The sequence below is a fragment of the Rhinopithecus roxellana genome, chromosome 2, assembly GCF_007565055.1.
Source record: "Rhinopithecus roxellana isolate Shanxi Qingling chromosome 2, ASM756505v1, whole genome shotgun sequence".
Taxonomy (NCBI): domain Eukaryota; kingdom Metazoa; phylum Chordata; class Mammalia; order Primates; family Cercopithecidae; genus Rhinopithecus; species Rhinopithecus roxellana.
Window position 1 is genome coordinate 150,742,685 of NC_044550.1, and position 22,588 is coordinate 150,765,272.

Genomic DNA, 22,588 nt, shown 5'->3' on the forward strand with positions numbered 1-22,588 from the left:
AGGGGCTGCCGGAGCTCTGGCAGAGGTGAAGGAGAAAGGGCGTCCCACGCAGACCCAGGAAACCAGACAGCGTCGCCACTACCAAGTTTAAAAACTCAGACGGCCTGGTTTGCCATCTCCATTGTGCTCCCACTCCAGTCCTTCCAAAGGTGTGAATGGTGCATTATTTAAATTCCATTCTCTTTATCCCAGAGCGAAAATGCGTGGTACTTGGGTCAAAACCTCAGGCCAGAGGGCTCGGGTCCCGCTGCAGGGTGGGGCGCGGGCAGGCAGTGGGGCGGGTGACGCGGGGTAGGCCGGGGGTGGCAGGCGGCGAGGTGACGCGCGGCGGGGACTGCGCAGCCCAGCCCACGTGTGCGCGAGATTTAAAAGTTGGCGGCGCGCGGGGCGCTCAGTTCTGTGTGTGGGCCCCGCGAGCGGCGCTCCAGGGCCGCTGGAGGCACTGCCAGGGCACCAGGTGGAACACCAGCTCGGCGTGGCGCAGCGCAGGGTCCCTAGCAGCGAGCCTCCTGCAGCCGCCGAGATGCTGCGAACAGCGAGTTCCCCCCGCAGGTCGCCCCCCGGACAGGTGGCCGCGGCGTCCCAGCTCCTGCTGCTGCTGCTGCTCGCCTGCTGCGCTGGCGCCTGCGGAGGTAAGACGGCCCCGCACCCGGCCGCAGCCGCACCATGCGCGCCTCTCTCTGGCTCCACTCACCGCTCTCTCCCGCCCTTTCTTTCACCTTCACTTGGCTTCTGGGACTTCACTTCGCTTCTCTGGTGCCGCGGGATTTCCCGCCTCCCAGGCACAGATCGCCCCCCCAGGGCAACTAGCGACATGGGAGCAAGGGGCCCCGCCGGGGCCGAAATCCCCAGGCCCTGCGCGTTGATGCCCAGCGGAGACCCTGCGCGGGGCCGACTGCGATAGGTGGAGACTGGTAGGGCTCCCTCATCCTCGGGATTTCCAGCCCCGCTGGCCCGTGGAAACGGGTATTAAAATAGTGAATATTAAAATACCTTCCCTTTGATTGCAATTATTGAAGGGATTGATGGTCGAAGCAAAACAAGAGTGAGCCTGATACTTCGTCCGCTGAGGCAAGGTAAACTTGACAAGTGCTCAGCCTCTTTGGTGAGTGAGCTCGTGTTATGTTGACATAAACCTGAGCTGTACAACTGGCCCCAAGCGCTAACCGCTTAGAAAGGGGAAGGAGTGGGCTTTGTGTTTTATCGGTTTTCAGGCACTAGATCAGGAAAAGGAATAGAGAACTTCTCATCACACAAAGTCGAAGAGGCAAATGTGCAAGCCAGGCTTTCAGGCAGTGCGACAGCTACAGCAAGTGATGGCAGATGTGATTTGATAACAATAGGGACTTCCTGAGCTTGGCTTAGAGGAAAGAAATAGGAAACCCAAGGTCAGGGAAGGAGATCTGAAGCTTTGGAGACATAGCCGAGCAGAATGCAAACGTTCTGGAGAGATTTGCATGGAGAGATCATTTTCTGGGTTCTCCAAGGGTTACAGCTTACGTTTGCAGGTGGCTTATGGGGACCATTATTCATCCCCAAGTCAGGGGTCCCTCCATTGTCAACCACTGCCTGGCTACAGCCGTAAATTTTCTAGCTTGGCAGAAGGTTCTCTTAGCTTCCCTCTGCTCTCCTGTCAGTGAGGTAAAAGTGGCAGACTGTTGTGTCATTGTTCAGAACGTTGGGTACTTAAAATCACAACTGCAGAGCCTGTAGTCCAGCCCTCAATTAGAGATGGGAAAACAGAGACCGCTATGCTTTTCCTAATCTATTTATTTTTACTGTTCTCCTCTCATTGTTTTGATTTTGTCCTTTCCTGAGGCATTGGAGGGCTGTGTGTGTGTGTGTGTGTGTGTGTGTGTGTGTGTGTGTGTGTGAGGGAGAGAGAGAGAGAAAGAGAGACTCCCCTACTTGAAAAGCAAGATAATTTGGCTTTGAAATCCAGGCAGTCAGAAGCTAGCAAACCCAAACCTTCTCCACATAGCCAGTAGTGATACAACATTATTTTCTCCCAAGGTAAATGTTCATCTTTTAGGATTTTAAATATATTATTGGTAACTTAGGATGGTAATCTTTATCTGCCTTCTTAAGGATGCAGATAAGCATAGTTTGAAAAGTGACTTTTCTGTGTAAAGAAAATGGATTTCTATGCATTTGCATGCTATATGCTTGCAGTGAATTTGGCATCAGTGAATTTTGCATGCAGAGAAATTTGCATCAGAGATAACTGCCTTGGGGTGGGTTGGAGAATTTCCGACTGCTGGTGATTGAAGAGTATAGAAAGCAGCAGCTGGTTCCTAAAAGAGATGAGTCTTGGTTTTTATTTCCAAAAGAGCATATCTGCTGACATACCAGTCGTCTCATAAATAACCCCAATATTTTTCAAGCAAAAGAATGAGATACTTCCTTTACTACCCAGAGGCCCCCTAGATTGCCCTTTTGCATCTTCATTCCCCTTCAGACCTGCTCTGAATACTAAAAAATGAATTGTATCTCTTTAAAAATGTGGTAGGATGGGGAGGGTGAATGGCCATGTGATCTGTCCCAGTCCTGAGTCCCTAAAGATGGCACCGAGGGGGACGTGACATACATAAGCAAAACCCAGAGATTATCTACCATGGTCAATCATCAAGATGCAACTGGATGCCTCAAAAAACAACACAACAAATGTTGCAATGCCAGAGGAAAATAAAGGTGCTATTAAATGCAGCATCCTTGGGGAAAAAAAAGTTGTGTGCAGAGCACACAATGACCATGCGAAGATAAAGGGTCAGCCACAGATTCAGTGGATGGAAACAATTTACTATTCAGAGAACACTAGTAAAATAAAGAAGGAAACTTCTGTAAGAGGAACACATTTTGGATATCTGCAACAAACTGTTACTTGATTTTGCCTGTGACAATAAGTTATCAAATGGTCAAGACTAAGTTAAGGAGTGTCTTTTCCTGCCCAGTCCTCTTGCTCATAGAATAATTTTTAACATTCACTTGGCAGTAAAGATTTCTCACTTCCCAAACCCACAGTGAAGTACATACTCACTATGAGAAAAGAAAATTGGCACTACTTTTAGAATAATCAGGTCTGTCTTTCTTACACATAATGTATTTACGGATGTACAAGATTTTATTTTCAGCAGAGTATACTGTATAATACTGAAGATTTCACTTTACTAAATAGTAATGAAGTATAAATATCTTGAAGTTTCTCACTGAAACTTATCAAAAACAGTACAGTTTTTATGATGCAGGCACTGTCCCTGAAAACACGGAAAGTGATCTAAGTACAGTATTGCTCTTTGACAATGTGAAGTCCATATCCAGAATGAAAATCACATTGACTCTAATTAACACATAGACAAAGGAAAGAATAACTCCCCCTTACGTTTGGGTTCAGTCATAGGATATTAGTCGTTAGTCGTTTTCTTTTCGTGAGACGGAGTCTTGCTCTGTCGCCCAGGCTGGAGTGCAGTGGCCCCATCTGGGCTCACTGCAAGCTCCGCCTCCTGGATTCACCCCATTCTCCTGCCTCAGCCTCCCGAATAGCTGGAACTACAGGCGCCTGCCACCATGCCCGGCTAATTTTCTTGTATTTTTAGTGGAGACAGGGTTTCACTGTGTTAGCCAGGATGATCTCGATCTCCTGACCTCATGATCCGCCCGTCTCGTCCTCCCAAAGTGTTGGGATTACAGGCATGAACCACTGTGCCTGGCCAGGATATTAGTCGTTTTCTACAAATCATAGAATTTTTTTAAAATTTTGTCTCTTTTTTTTTTTAATCTTTTTTTTTGTTGTTGTTGTTGTTTTTTACCATGAAACTGTGTTTACATGTTTTTTAGAAGGGCCACAAAATATCCTTTTTCTATTTTATGGAAGTGCCTGGGGCTAAGTTAGGCTTAGTGGCCTTTCTAAGTGGCCTGTGCGAGCTTGGGAAATGGAAAGAAGCAAACTCTCCATGGTCCCGATGAGGCGGTGTGTCTGAACACAGTGAAGCTGAGGTGGAAGCTTCCACTTTTACTGGGGGCCAGGGATGGTCAAAAGTATAAGAATAAAAAATGCATTATTTAAACAGGAATGCTCTGTCAAACAGAATCTCATTTAGTGAGATCACCAGGTGTTTTATATGGAAATTTGAGAAGCACAGCTTTATCCCTTCCTGAAAACAATGAGCTCAGGGTAGGATCTACCAGACAACTGTGACTTTGGGATATATATTTGTGGTAGGGTGAGAAATATATATTTGCCAAGTGTGTAAGATTGTTTACCCACTTTGAATAGTTGTCCCATGAGAGGGGACTCTGTCAGGTTCTGAAATAAAGCCACTCTTTTATGGACTGCATGACTTCTCTAAGTTGTTTCTAATGCTTAGTGCCACAGAAAATGTGGTTGATTACTGTCATTATTATTGTTGTTATCAGAACTTAAATGAAATGACAGTAAAAACTTGTATGAATTCAAGGCAAGAGTTGCCTAAAACATGATAGAATTAGGAAAAAAAATCAATCAGGATATGCAATCAACCAGACTGATTTTCTGAGTTTTTAGTGCACCTGTCATCCAAGAAGCATACACTATACCCAATATGTAGTCTTTTATCCCCCAGCCTCCCACCTCAGAGTCCCCAAAGTCCATTACATCACTCTATGTCTTGTGTCCTCATAGCTTAGCTCCCACTTATAAGTGATAACATATGGTATTTAGTTTCCCATTCACTTCAAATAATGGCCTCCAGCTCCATCCAAGTTGCTGCAAAAGACATTACTTTGTTCCTTTTTATGGCTGAGAGATAGTCCATGGTGTATATATACACCACATTTTCTTTATCCACTTGTTGGTCAATAGGAACATAGGTTGTTTCCATATCTTTGCAGTTGCAAATTTTGCTGCTATAAACGTGTGCGCATGTGTCTTTTTCATATAATGACTTCTTTTCCTTTGGATGGATACCCAGTAGTGGGATTCCTGGATCAACCCGTAGATCTACTTTTGGTTTTTTAAGGAATTTCCGTACTGTTTTCCATAGTGGTTGTACTAGTTTACATTCCCATCAGTAGTGTAAAAGTGTTCCCTTTTTACACATTCATGCCAACATCTATTGTTTTTTGACTTTGTAATTATGGCTGTTCTTGCAGGAGTAAGGTATTAACTTGTGGTTTTAATTTGCATTTCCCTGATGATTAGCGATGCTGAGCATTTTTTTTTCATATGTTTGCTGGCTCTTTGTATATCTTCTTTTGAGAAATGTCTATTCATGTTCTTTGCCAACTTTTTGATGGGATTTTTTTTTCTTGCTGATTTGAGTTCCTCGTAGATTCTGGATACTAGTCCTTTGTTGGATGCATAGTTTGCATATATTTTCTCCTACTCTGTGGGTTGTCTGTTTACTCTGCTGATTATTTCTTTTGCTGTGCAGAAGCTTTTTAGTTTAATTAGGTCCCATTTATTTATTTTAGTTTTTGTTGCTTTTGCTTTTGGGATTTTAGTCATGAATTCTTTGCCTAAGCCAATGTCCAAAAGAGTTTTTCCAATGGACCTTCTAGAATTTTTATGGTCTCAAGTCTTTTATTTAAGTCCTTGATATGTCTTGAGTTGATTTTTAAGGTGAGAGATAAGGATCCACTTTCATTCTTCTGTATGTGGCTTGTCAGTTTTCCTAGCACCATTTATTGAATAAGGGTGTACTTTCTCCAATTTATGTTTTTGTATACTTTATTGAAGAATAGTTGGTTTTAAGTATTTGGCTTTATTTCTTTGTTCTCTATTCTTTTCCATTAGTCTAAATGCCTATTTTTATACCAGTACCATACTGTTTTGGTAACTATAGCCTTATAGTATAATTTGAAGTCCAGTAATGTGATGCCTCCAGATGTATTCTTTTTGCTTAGTATTGCTTTGGCTATGTGGGCTCTTTTTGGTTTTATTTTAGGATTGTTTTTTCTAGTTCTGTAAAAAATGATTTTGATATTTTGATGGGAATTGCATTGAATATGTAGATTGCTTTGGGCAGTATGATCATTTTCACAATATTCAGTCTTCCAATTCATGAGCATGAGGTGTGTTTCTATTTGTCTGTAGACATAAGTAATTCATTCTTGAGAGTAATGTCTTTGTAATGTTATTAAGGTTTGTTTAGTAATTATGTCTCCTTGTACTAAATCAAATGCTGAAATATTTAGTTGAAATAGGTGGGTGACGATGTACAGTGAAAAATGAAGAAAGTGTCTGAGAAAGAATTATATATGGATATTTAATTTTAGAAGAAATGCTATAAAGTTAACCTGTGGCTATAACTTTATTTTTAGGTGCTCCAATAGCACCTCAAGGATTACAGCCTGCACAACAGCTACAGTTGTGGAATGAGGTAAGGAACTATCATCACACAAATTTGTAGAAACTTTACCCTTCTTTGAAATTATCATGTTAAAATCTATAATTGAGCTTTGGGAGAACTATGATTTTACCAATAATCTAATAATAAACCCAGAATTACTATTTTTATTAAATAAAAAACAAAAATTTTGTAAATGGTTAAGAGGGCAGAAATAAATGCCAATAACAGGATAAAATAGAGTAATACAAGAACAGAGTAGTTACAGTAAACGTGTATGTACTTAAAAGACAGAGGTTCTAAGATTGGATTTTTAAAAATAGATCCAGATATATATTGTCTATCAGTATCACACTTAAAACAGAAAACAAAAAAAGACTAAGTATAAAAGGATGGAAAATGATGTAGCAAGCAAATACAAACTGAAAGAGAATATATCTGATCAAATAGAATTCAAATAAGTAAACCATCATAACAGACAAATAAGGATCTTATATGTTAATAAAAGAAAACCAGAACAAGAAAATATAGACATCATTAATATAAACTAATAATGCAACCTTAAAATTTATTTAACAACTGATAGATCTTCAGGAAAAAAATAAAAACATTATAACTCAAAATGTATAAGCTACAGCTAAAACAGTAGCTAGAGAAAAATTTTAGCTTCATATGTATTTATCAGGAATGAAGAAAATGTAAAAACATTAATAAGCTAAGCATTCTGCTAAAAATGAGGTGAAAAAGAACAGGGAAAATTAAAAGAAACATGAATGAAGTAAATAATAAAAATAAGCAGGGCGTGCTGGCTCACGCCTGTAATCCCAGCACTTTGGGGGGCTGAGGTGGGCGGATCACGAGATCAAGAGTTCGAAACCAGCCCAGTCAACATAATAAAACCCCGTCTACTAATAATACAAAAATTACCCGGACATGGTGGCACGTGCCTGTAATCCCAGCTACTCGGGAGGCTGGGAGGTGGAGGTTGCAGTGAGCCGAGATGGCACCACTGCACTCGAGCCTGGGCGGCAGAGTGAGACTCCATCTCAAAAAAGAATAAATAATAATAGTAATAATAATAATGGCAGAAATAAATTTTAAAAAGAGAGTGGAGCAATAGTTTTAACAAAACCATGTATTTGTTCTTTCAGTAAGTTAAACGCTGGTAGTACTGATTTCAAAAGGCAGAGGGGAAGGCAAAGAAACAAGATATAGACCAAAAAAGGTAGAACCCAAGAAAAATAGAGATATAAAAAAAGTTTTAAAATAATATTATGGATAGTTGATTGTGTGATGGATGGTTGCACAACTCTGTAAATACACTAAAAACCTTTGAGTTGTGCACTTTAAGTGGGTGAGTTGTATGGCTTGTGGATTATATCTCAGTAAAGCTGTTAAAAAGAAAGTATGGATGACTATCTGGTGATAATTTTGAAATTAGATGAAATGGATAAATTCCTAGATCAATATGCTGTGCCAAAAAAGGTGCAGTGGTAACATGATAAGCACTAAAGAAACAATTTCTTCTTTCCTTGTATCACTTGCCAAGACCTGCTTACTAGCTTACACAGTAAATGTATCTAAAGCTTCTCCATAAAGTGTAAACTTGCTCTAGAAGTTCGATACATAACGTTTACCCAGTTAAGAAAGTTCCCTTATTTCCCTAACTTGCTAAGAGTTTTGTTAATCCTAAATAAAATGTGAACTTAAATACTTTACTTGTGTCACTATTGAGATAAACAATATGCTTTTTCTCTTTTAGTCTGTAACTGCAATGAATTGCATTAACAAACTTCTTGCTCTTGAACTATTAGTTTGAGAGTTCAGGAGATTTTTGGATATAATGCCAATATACAAGACTCAATAACATTTCTTTTCACTAGGCAAAAGTAACATAAAAGTACAATTTAAAATACTGTAGTATACACAATAGTGACAAAATCTGTATTTAGGAATTAACCAAAAACACACCCTAAATTTATACAGTAGAAAATTAATTTCTAATAAAGAAAATAGATGATGATATAAGTATTTGGAGAGACATTCTCTCTTGGATGAAACAATTAATTTAACATAATAAAAATATCATTTTTCCTTGTTAATTAATACAAATCCCATAAAATCAATGCAATCCCAAACAATTTAATTTACCTAAAAAAAAAAAACTTTAAAATTTAACCTAAAATTGATATGGAAAAATATAGGTCTACAAATAGCTGAAGACATTTTAAATATGAAGAGCTACTACTGGGAATTGCCTTATTGGATATTGAGACATAGTATAAAAACTGCAGTAATTAAAAAAAAAGGCATGGTAATTGCACAAGAACAGACAGAATGAACCAATGGAACAGAGACTAGAGCTTGGCGAGTATAGCAGTCACCACCAGTATCTGTCATATCCCTTTGGCATTTGCCATCCCAGGGTACTGGAAATTTATAGTTTCTGATTGCAAGCATCCATGACTTTTCCTGTGCTGCCTGTACTTGGGCCAGCCAGAAGTGGCTGAGTATAAATGACCCCACCACTGAAAGCAGCCCCCAATTGGAGACCACAGGGAGTTGGTGGATAAATACCTTAGCCACCTCACCCCTAAAGAAGGAAACATAGTGTAAATTATAGAGTTAGTAGAAAATCTTGTAGGACAATATCTTTGTTAGCTAGGTGCAGGGAAAAACTTCTTGAATGAAACTTCAAATATAAATCGCAAGAAACTTCAAATATAAATCGTAAGGCCAAAAACATTCATGAATTAAATTACATTAAAAGTGAAAATTCTTTCAGCAAAGGACTCCATGGAAAAACGTAAGAGCCTTTGTTGGTTTTTTGTTTTTGTTTTTGAGACAGGGTCTTGCTCTGTCGCCCAGGCTGGAGTATAGTGGTGTGACCTCTGCTCACTGCAACCTCCACCTCCTTGGGTTCAAGTGATTCTCGTGCCTCAGCCTCCTGAGTAGCTGGGACTACAGGCACGTGCCACCATGCCCAGCTAGTTTTTGTATTTTAAGTGGAGACAGGGTCTTGCCATGTTGGCCAGGCTGGTCTCGAACTCCTGACCTCAAGTGATCCGCCCACCTCGGCTTCTCAAAGTGCTGGAATTACAGATGTGAGCCACCCTGCCCAGCTGATAAGAGCCTTTGAAAGAAGATATTGACAATGTCTAAAACCGATATGGGGTTGCTTTTCTAGAATATATAAGAAACTACACCAAATCAACTGGATAAAGATAAGACTTCAAAATAAAAATGGTCATAGGATAAGAACAGTTTACAGAATAAGAAGTTCAAAAGGTTAACAAACATCTAAAACATATAAACATGTTCATTAGTAACAATGAAATGAAAATTGGGACAAGAGCAAAGTGTCACTTTCTACCTATTAGACTAGCAAAACAATTGAAATCTAGTTAATCACAAATGTTAACAAGGATGTGGGGTCTACAAACCCTCATGCATTGCTGGGCAGAGTGCCAACTGGTAGAGCCATCTAGAAAACAACCTAGATATCCCCATGATCCAGCATTCCCTCTCCTGGGTAGATAGCCCAAAGATATTCTCCCACAGATCCATAAGTGGAGGACAGATTCAAGGAGGTTGATTATAGCTTTGCTTATAGTGGGAGGAATTGGAGGGAACCCAGCTGTCTCTCACTGGGGAGTGGTTAGGCAACATGTGGTGGGCACACATTATAGAATATACTGCAGCACTTGAAGCAACATGCTAGATACACACCCAGCAACATGGATAGGTCTCAGTGGATAGTGTTAAGTGAAAAAAAAGTAAGAAAATATACATGCACACAAAACAACAATATGGGTTTTACAAAAACATATACAAATGGAGGATATGCCTCAAATACACTAGAAGAGTTGCCTATAGGAGGGTGGAATGGGGGTAGGAAATGGAAATATAAAAAGAATAAATAAATAAAGCAAGGCTAATGATGATAGTGAGCTATGAACTGAGAAGAGTACCCTTTGTACCTAGGCCACCCCCAACAAAATACATGAGGGAAAAGATAAGATAGATGCCAAGTGCCAAGTACAAAACAGTCTTCAATAGTATAGAAATTCATCAAGGTGTATTACAAGGGCCTCTGCCTTGGTAGAATATCTAGGTACATGCTAGAACTATAAATAAGATGAAGAGTGACTTAGATAACAGATATTAATGTATAGTACAGACACATTTATTTTAGCTTGAAATATTCTATATTTCCATGGAAAATATTTGGAAAAATACTTTAGATGATAATGCTGGAAAAAACTCAGAGTTGCAAAAGCAGTATACATTCTTTTATGGAAAAAAAGATATTTAAACAAGTTAAGATGCAGCTGGGCATGGTGACTCAGGCCTAATACCAGTTCTTTGACAGGCTGAGGCAGGAGGATCCCTTGAGCTCAGGAGTTCAAGACCAGCCTGGGTAACATAGTGAGACGTCATCTCTATAAATAATAAAAATATGCCAGGCATGGTGGTGCTTGCCTGTGGTGCCACCTACTCAAGAGGCTGACGTGGGAGGATCACTTGAGCCCAAGAAGTCAAGGCTGCAGTGAGCTCTTATTGTACCACTGCACTCCAGTCTGGCAGTCTGGGTGACAGCCAGACCTCATCTCAAAAAAAAAAAAAAAGAAAAGAAAAGAAAGAGAAAAAAAAGAAGTTAAGATGCTAGGAACATATAGTCAATTTTTCTGCTTGAAGATTTAAAAATTACAGAGCTACAGCAAACCAACACAGGAACAGAAAACCAAACACATGTTCTCACTCGTAAGTCGGAGTTGAACAATGAGAACAAATGGACACAGGGAGGGGGAACATCACACATCAGAGCCTGTTGGTGGGAGGGGCTTGGGGGATAAGGGGAGGGAGAGCATTAAGACAAATACCTAATGCATGCAGGGCTTAAAACCCAGATGATGGGTTGATGGGTGCAGCAAACCACCATGGCATGTGTATACCTATGGAACAAATCTGCACGTTCTGCACATGTTTCCCAGAACTTAAAGTAAAATAAAAATAAATAAACAAACAAATAAATAAATAAATAAATAAATACAGAGCTACCCAGACACTAGAAACACATTCTTCCTAACCATATATAGAGACCTAAACATTTTCAGTGAGATTTACCAATGGTCTCTACAGAGTTCTCAAAAGCAATCAGTGGCATAAAAAACCATTAGAGCCATATGCTGAGTACAATGAACAAATGCTTACTCAAATGGAAAGTGGGCAAGCAGTGTTCCTGTGTCCTTCAAAGAAATGTGAGAAAAGACTGAAAAACTTTGCAGCTATCTCCTAATTTGACTAACGGGTTTTTTTTTTAAGTGTCATGTTTTTATTCACATGTCGTTGATGTTCTGAGATTCAAAGGTTCTCTGTTCTTGAACATGGGCCACCTCACATAGACGGGCAGCCTGGTCTGTGTGTGGACAACGTTCCCCTGGTGTGGGTAATGTGTTCAGATACCTGCACACCATAAAAAACTCAGGAGGAACTACTTACTTTTACCCTACTAAACCACAGAAGGTGACATTTGGAGGTGATGTAGTAAGCATTGCTCAAAAGTCAGAGCTTTAAAATGGTTATCTTTTTTACTTTTACCTCTCAATTCACTTTTTTCCCCCGCAAGTTTAATTCAACTTAATTAAAGGATTTTTGTTAAACACTTATTCTGGGCGATTTAGCGATGACATGACCCCTACCCAGAGTGTGTGTGTGTGTGTGTGTGTGCGTGCGTGTGCGCGACCATGATTTCAGGTTTGTAAGGCATGGAAGAGGGACCAGCTGGGTGGGCGCAAAGGATGAGTGGAACAAACAATTCCCCAAATATTTGGGAAATAAAGAGAAGATGAGGATAAAAGGAGGATAAAAGTTCTGTGAGGATAAAAAGGAAGGAGACATAAGCTTATGCTTTTCTATTGTTATTCTCTAAGTTAGGAAATAATATATTTTAGGACATGTTCAACTTAGAAGCATTGAGGAGCTTGAGAATTTATGACAGTGGAGTATAATAATCCACCCCCTGGTATGAGAAAAAGAATCCTGGGACTGAAACGGGCCTCTAAGATGGAATGCCATAAATAGGACTCAACCTCAATCATTCCAGAGAGACAAGAATCAGTACCATTTTTTCCAGTTCCATTTTAAAAGGCCATCAAAGAAATAAATGTCATAAACAATGCCATACATCCAGCTTAGTGCTTAACTTCTCAGCATAGTTTTTATGATTAATATAAATCTCTCATTCTACCATTTAAAGTCTCAAGTTTTCTTTTTAGGGTAAGGGCGGAGAATAGTTAGTTGCCAACTGTAGCTCAGTAAACCCTCATTATAAAACAGAACTCTCTTCCAATACTGGTTTCATGGGAGAGATCTAGTGGATTGCCTATGTTGTATGAACAATTTTTCTGGTATGCTGTTTATCATACTGTTATTATGTTAATTTAGGTGACATTAGGTTCATGTGTCATACAGAACCATATGGTAACCAAAGGTCTGCCTTAATTTTAAGGTCATTCTTTAGTCACCTCTCACATTTCTCAGACTAAATAATATGTGACAGTCTTTTCCTCAATATATTAATGTGAGGCATCTCCATGCCCTAGGATGGTCCCCATCAGCAGTCACTAGAGACGTATACCCTGTGGTTAGGGTGACATCTTGAGGGAAGTCTCATTTCCAAGACTTTCTTATAAAGTTTTTGAGGCTCCTCTCTTCCAAATCCAGAGTCCTAAACTGTCATGGAACTGTGGTTAATATTCCATAGGTAATGTGACTTTGTAAAATCTACTCTCTGTTATTTTCTGTCCATTCCCAGGATGTAACTGACATTTTTGTTTTCTACAGATAGATGATGCTTGTTCGTCTTTTCTGTCCATTGATTCCCAGCCTCAGGTAATTCCAATTGAAGGTATTTTATCATAATGTAGGTGTTTGTGTAGTGCTTCAACTCTCCATTGCTGACTTTGGAACCTTTATGTGCTCATGAAAACATGTCAACATATGAGATATTATTTCATTTGCTGCAGATAATAATCAATACTGTGGGCTTATGTTGTAATGTGCTAGGGCTTTCATCTCTAAATAAAATAGATGTGCAGATAATATACACATATTTTGTAATATCAAATTAAAATGTTAATTTAAAAATCAAATTATATGTTAAGTTAGAAATACTATATCTGTCAGGGTGCAGTGGCTTATGCCTGTAATCGCAGTGCTTTGAGAGGTCCAGGTGGGAGGATCACTTGAGGCTGGGAGTTCGAGACTAGCCTGGGCAACATAGCAAGACCCTGTCTCTGCCAAATAATATTAGTAAATATTTAAGCAAACTAACACAGGAACAGAAAACCAAATACTGCATATTCTCACTTATAAGTGGGAGTTAAATTATGCGAACACATGAACACAAAGAGGGGGAAAACAGACACAGGGCCTACTTGAGGGTGGAGGTGGGAAGAGAGAGACGATCAGAAGAAATAACTATTGGGTACTAGACTTAGTACCTGGGTGATGAAATAATCTGTATAACAGAACCCTGTGACACAAGTTTACCTATATGACAATCTTGCACATGTACTGCTGAACCTAAAATAAAAGTTTAAATAATAATAAAAATTTAAAATACTGTATCTATTGCTGTATTTGGGGGCAAATATCCTATCTCCCAATTGAGTTCGAAACCCATTGAGTGATGAATTGATGAGTCAGACTTTTGGAGGTCAAAATATCGTCATTATAATGGAAAAGTCCATTTGTGACTGTGGCTTCAGATCTGATGTCAAGTGTGTTTGCTATAATTGCCTCCAGAATTAAACTTGCCTGCAAGTCTCAGACAGTGACTCTGAGCTTTCCACCAGTCAGATTCTCAGCCACAGGGCAGAGACCAGGCAAGAACAGCTGACCAGAGTAAGAACACTGACTCCATAGAGGAAAGAGCTGAACTGAACATGCCCAATTTCTTCCTCTCAGTTCACCTACCAGACACCTCACTCCTCTTCAATAGAAAAGAATTAAGAGAAGGTTTTGGAAAGAGGCCAGGAGTGCTAATCTAGCCCCTCCACATGGACACTTAAGGAGTGGGGAATAAGTGTGTCTTACATTGTCTTTACTGGATGATGCTGCTTTCAGAGTCATCAACTATGCGCCTGGGGTGAACTCCCTACACAGTCTGGCTGAGGTGCCCAGGCTGTTGGTCACACAGTCTCCATTTGTGTTTTCCTGGCCGGTGTGAAGAAGCAGCCTTGTATAGTGTTGTATTTCTCCTGCCTCAATCTATACCCTAGGTACCTGCTGGAAATTTGAGGTATTAGGTAGTAAAGCAAGACCAGGATCACCATAGATGACGTTTTGAACAATATTTCAAATTATTCCAGGAGCATTGGCAGATATATATTAATAACATGAGATAGATATTAATCAGCATGTATGCATTTGTGTTGTATTTAAAATTCAGGAACATCCTCAAAATCACTTTTAGGTCTTCAGTACTAAGAGGATGAATTTTAAAGCACTCATTTAAACTTCATCAAGATAAACTAATGTTTGTCTGGATTTCAGTACTGTGCCGCTTTCAAGAGGAGCTTAGTAAATTTACTATTTGTAACTTTTACATTTATAATGTAAATAGTAATAAATTTAATACTTTAAAAAATATTGTTTTATTACATGTGAAATTAAAGCTATGCATTAAAACCTAATTTTGGTTTCACCATAGTATATTGGTGATGTTCTTACATGGGATACATTTATAGCCAGCACCTAGAGTCATGCTTGAGAAGAGACTCAGTAAATACCTCTTTAATTACTTTGTTAATAAAACCCAGCAGCAAGCATGCTATGCAGAAATTGTTCTCTTGTAACAAATATCATTATATCATCCCTTTTTATGGCCCATTCACTAGTTTAAAAACCATATAAATATGGTTTTACTGATTTAGCTCTCAAATAAAAAATATAAATTCTGGAAGAATACATACAAAATAAATGATAATGGTTATGTGGAAGGGGAGTCCTAGGTGGATAGAACAGAAAAAGGAGGACTTTTTAACTGGATATCATCTTATAATTTTTTAGCTTTGAAACATGTGAAATTGTGAATTATTCAAAATTCAAAGGAAATAAATGAAATAAATTGTTTAAAAAAGACAGATTTACAAGTCCCTTCCCTAGAAATAGCTGCTGAATGAATACAGATGCATCTCTTTGGAATGGTGTTTATGTGTAGTAACTGTATTTGGGTACCTTTACAGGAATAAGTAATATTAATAAATTAGGAATTGTTTTTAAAAATTATATTCCTGATGTTTTGGGAATATATCATTTTATGGGCTTACTTCTGTGGCTGGGTTTCTTCATATGCTTGGTGATCGTTGGCTGGCTATCAGCAGGGGTGGTGGAGGCAGCTGGGCAAAGTGTTACTTACAGTCCAGCAGGCTAGTCTGAGGTTTTTCACATGGTTGCTGGGTTCCACCAGCAGTGGGGAGAGCAAGCTCGTCACCTAAGTGGGTTTCAAACATCTGCTTGTAACATGTTTACTCATGCCCCACTGGCCAAAGCAAGACACAGAGTCAATGTGGGGGGCCACACTCAATGTCTGCGTTAGGGGACTGACTACATAAAGGCAATGGATACAGGGAGGCGTGATTCAATGGGGATATTATTATAACAGTAATTACTATAATTTCTAAAAATTGTCATTATTTTCTCAAAACATTGATAATAAACTCAATTCATGAGTGAGCAATTCAGTACACAACTGAAAACTAGTTGTAAGTATAGCTATTGTACTCAGATTTAAGGTTTTAGCATCACTTAGTCATTTAAAATACTAAGCCATCATATCACTGCTTTGTTCCAAATCTTCTTATGGTTTCTTATTGCAATTAGAATAATACCAAAATCCCTTGATACAGCCCACAGACCCTAAATAATTTTTTTTTTTATTTTAGGTTCGGGGTAAATGTGCTGTTTTGTTATGTAGGTAAAGTGTGTTGTGGAGGTTTGGTGTACAGATTATTTCATCACCCAGGTAATAAGCACAGTACTAGATAGGTAATTTTTTTATTCTAACCCTCTTCCCACCCTCCACCCTCAAGTAGGCCCTGGTATCTATTGTTCCCTTCTTTTTGGCCATGTGCATCTGTGTTTAGCTCCTACTTACAAGTGAGAACATGTGGTATTTGGTTTTCTGTTCCTGTGTTATTTAGCTTAGGGTGATACCCTCCAGCTCCATCCATGTTGCTGCAAAGGACATGATCTCATTCTTTTTTATGGCTGCATAGTATTCAGTGGTGTACATGTACCACCAAATTTGATACAATTTTAAAACATTGTTAATTTTCACATACACTACTATCTTATTATTTATGTGATTATGTGACCATTGCTTTGAAACATTTTTACCAAGTAGAAAATGTTATCTTTAAGGTCGATAAATTTAAAAATAAGATATTAAAACTTTCATGTATTTCAATCCTTGAAGAATAGTTGAAAATTGACTTTTTGTAAAGGGGAGTTGGGGAAAATGCATTTGCTTTGAAACTTTTTCAGTCAAAGTACAATCTTACTGAACCTCATCCAGCTTAGAAACTGTTTCCTAAGGAGAAACAGCTCACATGTGTGAATTTATTCTTCTTTGAGTTGAAATACATTTTTGAAACATGACATTGTAGATATTTTCTTCTTATTGTTTTGTATTTTCTATTTTGAAATCAGCTATAAGTGTTTATTCTTCTTTGAGGTGAAATACATTTTTGACACATGATATCACTGGATTTTTTTTCTTATTGTTATGTATTTTCTATTTTGAAATGATCATAAGTGGAACATTTTGTTTTTGTTTTTAGAGATAGGGTCTCACTCTGTTACCCAGGCTGGAATACAGTGGTACAATTATAGCTCACCACAGCTACGAACTCCTTGGCTCAAGCAATCCTTCCACCTCAGCCTCCTGAATAGCTGGGACTACAGGTGCATGCCACCATGCCCAGCTAATTAAAAGAAAAAAATTTTGTATACAGATGGGGGTCTCACCATCTTGCCCAGGCTGGTAAGGGAAGTTTTAGGGATTTTATTTCAGATTTTTGTGGGGTGACCTGTGTATTCAGCCCTTAAGTATAACCAGTGAGAAAGGATGTATCAGTGTTCACACTCTAGTTTTTCTCGCTGCCAACTCCCAACTCTAGGCTTAGCAGGCAATACCAATGCAACACAAGAATATCTACAAATCAGAAGGCCAAGGTCCCAGGCCATGCTCCTCCAACTCCTAGCCATGTGTGGTATTGGGCAAGTGACAGTCTCTTAGAACCTCACTTCCTTTGTATATGAGAATAACAATTCATGTCCTGTATAGGACAGAATACAAATTATGTATAGTCATGCATCGCTTAACAATGGGGATGTACATTCTGAGAAATGTGTCCTTAGATGATCTGTCATTGTGTAAACATCATAGAGTGTACTTACACAAATCTAGATGTACAGCCTGCTACACACTTAGGCTATATGACTACAAACCTGTACAGCACATTACTGTAATGAATACTGTGGGCAGTTGTAACACAATATGTATCTAAACATATCTAAATGTAGAAAAAGTACAGTAAATACATAATATAAAAGAAAAAATGATACACTTGTATAGGGCACTCACCATGAATGGAGCTTGAAAGACTGGAAGTTGCTTTGAATGAGTCAGTGAGTCAGTAATGAGTGAATGTGCAGGCCTAGGACATTACTGTACACTACTGCAGATTTCATAAACACTGTAAACTTAGCCTGCTTTAAATTTATTTAAAAATTTTTCTCTCTTCAATAATAAATTAACTTTAGCTTACTATAACTTTTTTACTTTATACACTTTTTAATTTTTTTTTTTTTTTTCAAGACAGGATCCCACTCTGTCATCCAGGCTGGAGTGCAGTGGCATAATCATGGCTCACTGTAGACTCGAACTCCTGGGCTCAGATGATCCTCCCATTTCAGCCTCCTGAGTAGCTGGGACTACAGGCATGCACCATCACACCTGGCTAATTTTCTGTATTTTTTGTAGAGACAGGATCTTGCTATGTTGTCCAGGCTGGTCTCAAACTCCTGGGCTCAAGCAATTCTTCCACCTCGGCCTCTCAAAGTGCTGGGATTACAGGCATGAGCCACCGTTCCTGGCCAACTTTTTAATATTTTAGAACTTTTTTCTCTTTTGTAATGACACTTGGCTTACAACACAAATACATTGAACAGGTGTATGTAAATATTTTCTTTCTTTATATCCTCATTCTATAAGCTTTTGAAATTAAAAAGAATTTTTTTGACTTTTTAAACTTTGTTGTTAAAAATGAAGACACAAGCATTCATATTAGTCTAGGCCTACACAGGTCAGGATCATCAAGCTGTGACTAGATGATAGGAATTTTTCAGCTTCATAATAATCTTATGTGACCACCATTGTATATGCACTCTATCATTGACTGAAATGCCATTATGTGGTACATGACTGTATATGAAAGTGTTTTATAATTTATTGAAACACTATATACATATGAGGCATTATTAATAAATATCCCAAGAATTTGCATGACAAGCAAACAAATGGAGTGAAGAGAACAAAGCAGACCTCTGATGCTAGGAAGGGTACACAGGAAAACTGTCGACTCCACCTGCATCTCGAACCACAACCAACCATGTCAAGCATGTACTGTCGTTCAAAGGGAGAGAAGGTGAGACTACTGGAGGCCCTGAACAATTCTTTTCGTATGTCTTTTTTTTTTTTTTTTGAGACAGAGTCTCACTCCGTCATCCAGGCTGGAGTGCAGTGTCGAGATCTCAGCTCACTGCAACCTCTGCCTCCCAGGTTCAAGTGATTCTCCTGCCTCAGCCTCCCTAGTAGCTGGAATTACAGGCACGTGCTACCATGCCTGGCTAATTTTTTGTATTTTAGTAGAGACTAGGTTTCACCGTGTTGGCCAGGCTGATCTCGAATTTCTGACCTCAGGTGATCCGCCTGCCTCAGCGTCCCAAAGTGCTGGGATTACAGGTGAGAGCCCCTGCACCCGACCTCTTTTTCATGTAACTTCTAAATTAAGAATCACTTCAGCTGTAAATCAACCTGAGAACTTTACCTACATTTAATTCTTCTAAGAACTCTCTGCAGTGATGTCATCCCCAGCTTAGAGCTGAATAAACAGAAATTTAGAGAGGTTAGGTAACCAGCCCAAGGTTACACAGCTAATAAAGAGCAGAAATGGAATGTGCACTGTGTAGAGTTACAGCCTTCCCAACTCCATAGCTCATGCTTTTAACCACTAATTATATTGCCCTCCCCACTGTTCTAGTTCTTCATTACTTCCAAAATGCATATATTAAGTAATCAATTGTTTATGGTGCTACTGTGCTAAACTCTGTGCAAAGCAGGTTTCGCCCCTGCTTGTCCATTTCTTCTACTCCTTACCACACCCAGCTGGCTGCTAACCACAGAGCCCTGCCCTACTTCTGTGCTTGAATGCTTTGAAAAACCTGATCCTGGGGTGTGCAGTCAGCAACCTGGAAGGGTGGTACGCAGATTAGGTGCACCACACATGGCTTCTTCTCCTCCACTTCCCATTGTTTTCGAGCAATTGCAGGATTTTCAGATTAGCCAATAATGAGTAATATTCAGTGAGGCTCACAGCTTTGGCATGTAGATGCAGATTTTGCTACAAGCTGGGAAGAATAATTCCTCTTCTGGCACTGTCCCTTGTTACCCTCAGTCATAGAATTTCGTAATATTTTAGCAAGTGCTGAGAACTATGTATCTAGATCACAGCGGAAGCCTTCATGAGTGCATATGTACAGTACTTACCTTTTTTTGTTGTTTCTGGTTAGAAGGGAGGCTTTACTTTTACAGCCAAGTTTTTGTTGTGAGAGAAATCAAAGGATTCCAGCAGTTTTAATAATCTACAGAAGGATTCTTTTCTAGGTAGTTAGCATTTCCTCATGCCCCTAACATTTTATAGTTATCTCTTCTATGTAAATGTCGTTAAAGCAGAAGCATAACTTACATATCTTCTCATTTCTGTTAGGCATCCAATGCACTGGAGGAGCTTTGCTTTGTGATTATGGGAATGCTACCAAAGCCTCAGGTAAGGTTGAAATAGTATTTTGTTTGTAGACAAAAATTATCCAAAAATTTCTTGGAATTTCTCCTGGAAGAAAGTATACTCAATTTAGGAAGCATGCCAAGACAAGTTAGAAGAGGAAAAATTGTTTTTGGATAAGAAATAATTCAGTTTCTCTGATGTCTGAGAATTGAGCATCATATTAATGGAGCTTACAGTAATCTAATTGGGAAATCATATGTCCCTATCAAATATAAAATGAGTTCCAGTCCGGAGGAATAAATATGGGGTCATGTTGGCTCTCTTTTTTTGCCCTGACTCATGCTACTTCGGAGAACAGATGCATCTTTCTAAGCTGCTAAGCACATCTAATGGTTCAAAGGTTAGGACATTGTACTTTGTGGGAGAGTAGGACATTAAGAATACAAAAAAAAAGCAAACTGTATTGTCATTGTCTTGGTTTCTTATTAAAATTACTTGATTCTTCTGGGAGAACTTTTTGTCCTGGAGTGAGGGTAGATGGGAACTTAGGTAGATTACCTAATTTTACAATCTCTATCTTATGGATGAATTATTTTTAAGCTACTTTATTAAAGATGAGAGCTTCAGGTTTGGAATTATACTTTTCATTTGCAATTCTAACTTAATCTGTGGTCATTGGTACACTCTGACTTTCATACCTTTTATATATAATAATTCAAAGAAAAAAATTAATAATTTGAAAGCATAAATGTTTTATGAAACTAAATAATCTCTGCCTACAATTGTATATTTATCCATTGTTTCTAAAGGTGACATTGTCCCAAAAAGCGTAATTGATTTTTTCCTAATTAAGATAAAATAAATGACAATGGTGTTTATTCATGATCTTCCATTTATATTAAAAACAAGTGAGAAAGAACAACAACAAAAAAGGAATTATATGATTTAAATTTTTTTTTTTTTTTTTTTTAATTGAGACGGAGTCTCGCTCTGTCACCCAGGCTGGAGTACAGTGGCATCATCTCGGCTCGCTGCAAGCTCTGCCTCCTGGATTCACACCATTCTTCTGCCTCAGCCTCCCAAGTAGCTGGGACTACAGGCACGTGCCACCACGCTCGGCTAATTTTTTGTCTTTTTTTAGTAAAGACGGGGTTTCACCGTGTTAGCCAGGATGGTTAACACGATCTCCTGACCTCGTGATCTGCCCACCTCGGCCTCCCAAAGTGCTGGGATTACAGGCGTGAGCCACCGCGCCAGGCTAAAAATTGTTTTATGAAAGACATCAAAAACAACTCATAACCTTCTTATTTAGTGATAAACAGTAAAAATACTTTCATGTGATTCTTTCAGTCTTCTCCTCTGAATATTCCATCATGTCATGATATAATAATTTCACATTCTACCACTGTTGAATATTTAGGATGTTTCCAATTTTTCACTCTTATGAATAAAGTTGCAGTAAAGAGATCTTTATGCACATCTTATTTGTAAACAATATTCAATTAATTTCTCATTTATTTTTAGAGCAACGGATGCTTAACTAATTTCAGTCTTATATTTTATATGTAATATGAGTCATGTGTTTTAAATAATTATGTGCTATAACATTATAAAATTATTGTATATAAGATAGTAAAATTTTACAATATATAATGATATAATATCTCTTTTCAATAGGAACAAGATGAAAAAGATAATACTAAAAGGGTAAGATGATTTTCATAAATCTATACCTTATAAAATAATAAGGAAACCATTAATTCTTATAGTAAAACTTACTGCTTTTTTTAAACAGTTCTTATTTCATTATTCGAAGACACAGAAGTTGGGCAATTCAAATGTTGTGGTAAGTTGTAGAACTACTTCTTAGTAATCACTAATATTTGTTTAAAAGAATGAACCTGTTTTTGCAGCGTAACAGAGCCACATTAGAATTCAAATTTTTTACTTTAAAAGTTTATATGTGAGTAAAGGAATGAAATTCAGTATTTATTATCCATTTGATTTATTTTATATGTCAATTACTACCTGTACATTAAATTCATTCATTAATTCATTCATTATTTAACAGTTATTTACAAACTATTAACTATATGCTATGTGCCAGGCACAATTATAGGTACTAGAAATATAGCAATAAATAAAACAAAATTTAAAAAAGAAATCCCTGGCCAGGGATGGCGGCTCATG

General features: G+C 38.4%; 1 protein-coding gene across 3 annotated transcripts in view; it reads left to right on the forward strand.

The window, feature by feature from the left end:
* The first annotated feature begins 415 nt into the window (after positions 1-415).
* NMU (neuromedin U) overlaps positions 416-22,588 on the forward strand; it is a 35,054-nt gene continuing 12,881 nt past the window's right edge. For all 3 annotated transcript variants that reach the window (XM_010362952.2, XM_010362959.2, XM_010362969.2), the window contains exons 1-6: positions 416-632; positions 6,298-6,356; positions 13,170-13,217; positions 20,381-20,440; positions 22,076-22,105; positions 22,194-22,244. In XM_010362952.2, the coding sequence (XP_010361254.2) occupies positions 524-632; positions 6,298-6,356; positions 13,170-13,217; positions 20,381-20,440; positions 22,076-22,105; positions 22,194-22,244 (357 nt within the window). In that variant the 5' untranslated portion in view covers positions 416-523. The remainder of the gene's footprint in view (positions 633-6,297; positions 6,357-13,169; positions 13,218-20,380; positions 20,441-22,075; positions 22,106-22,193; positions 22,245-22,588) is intronic.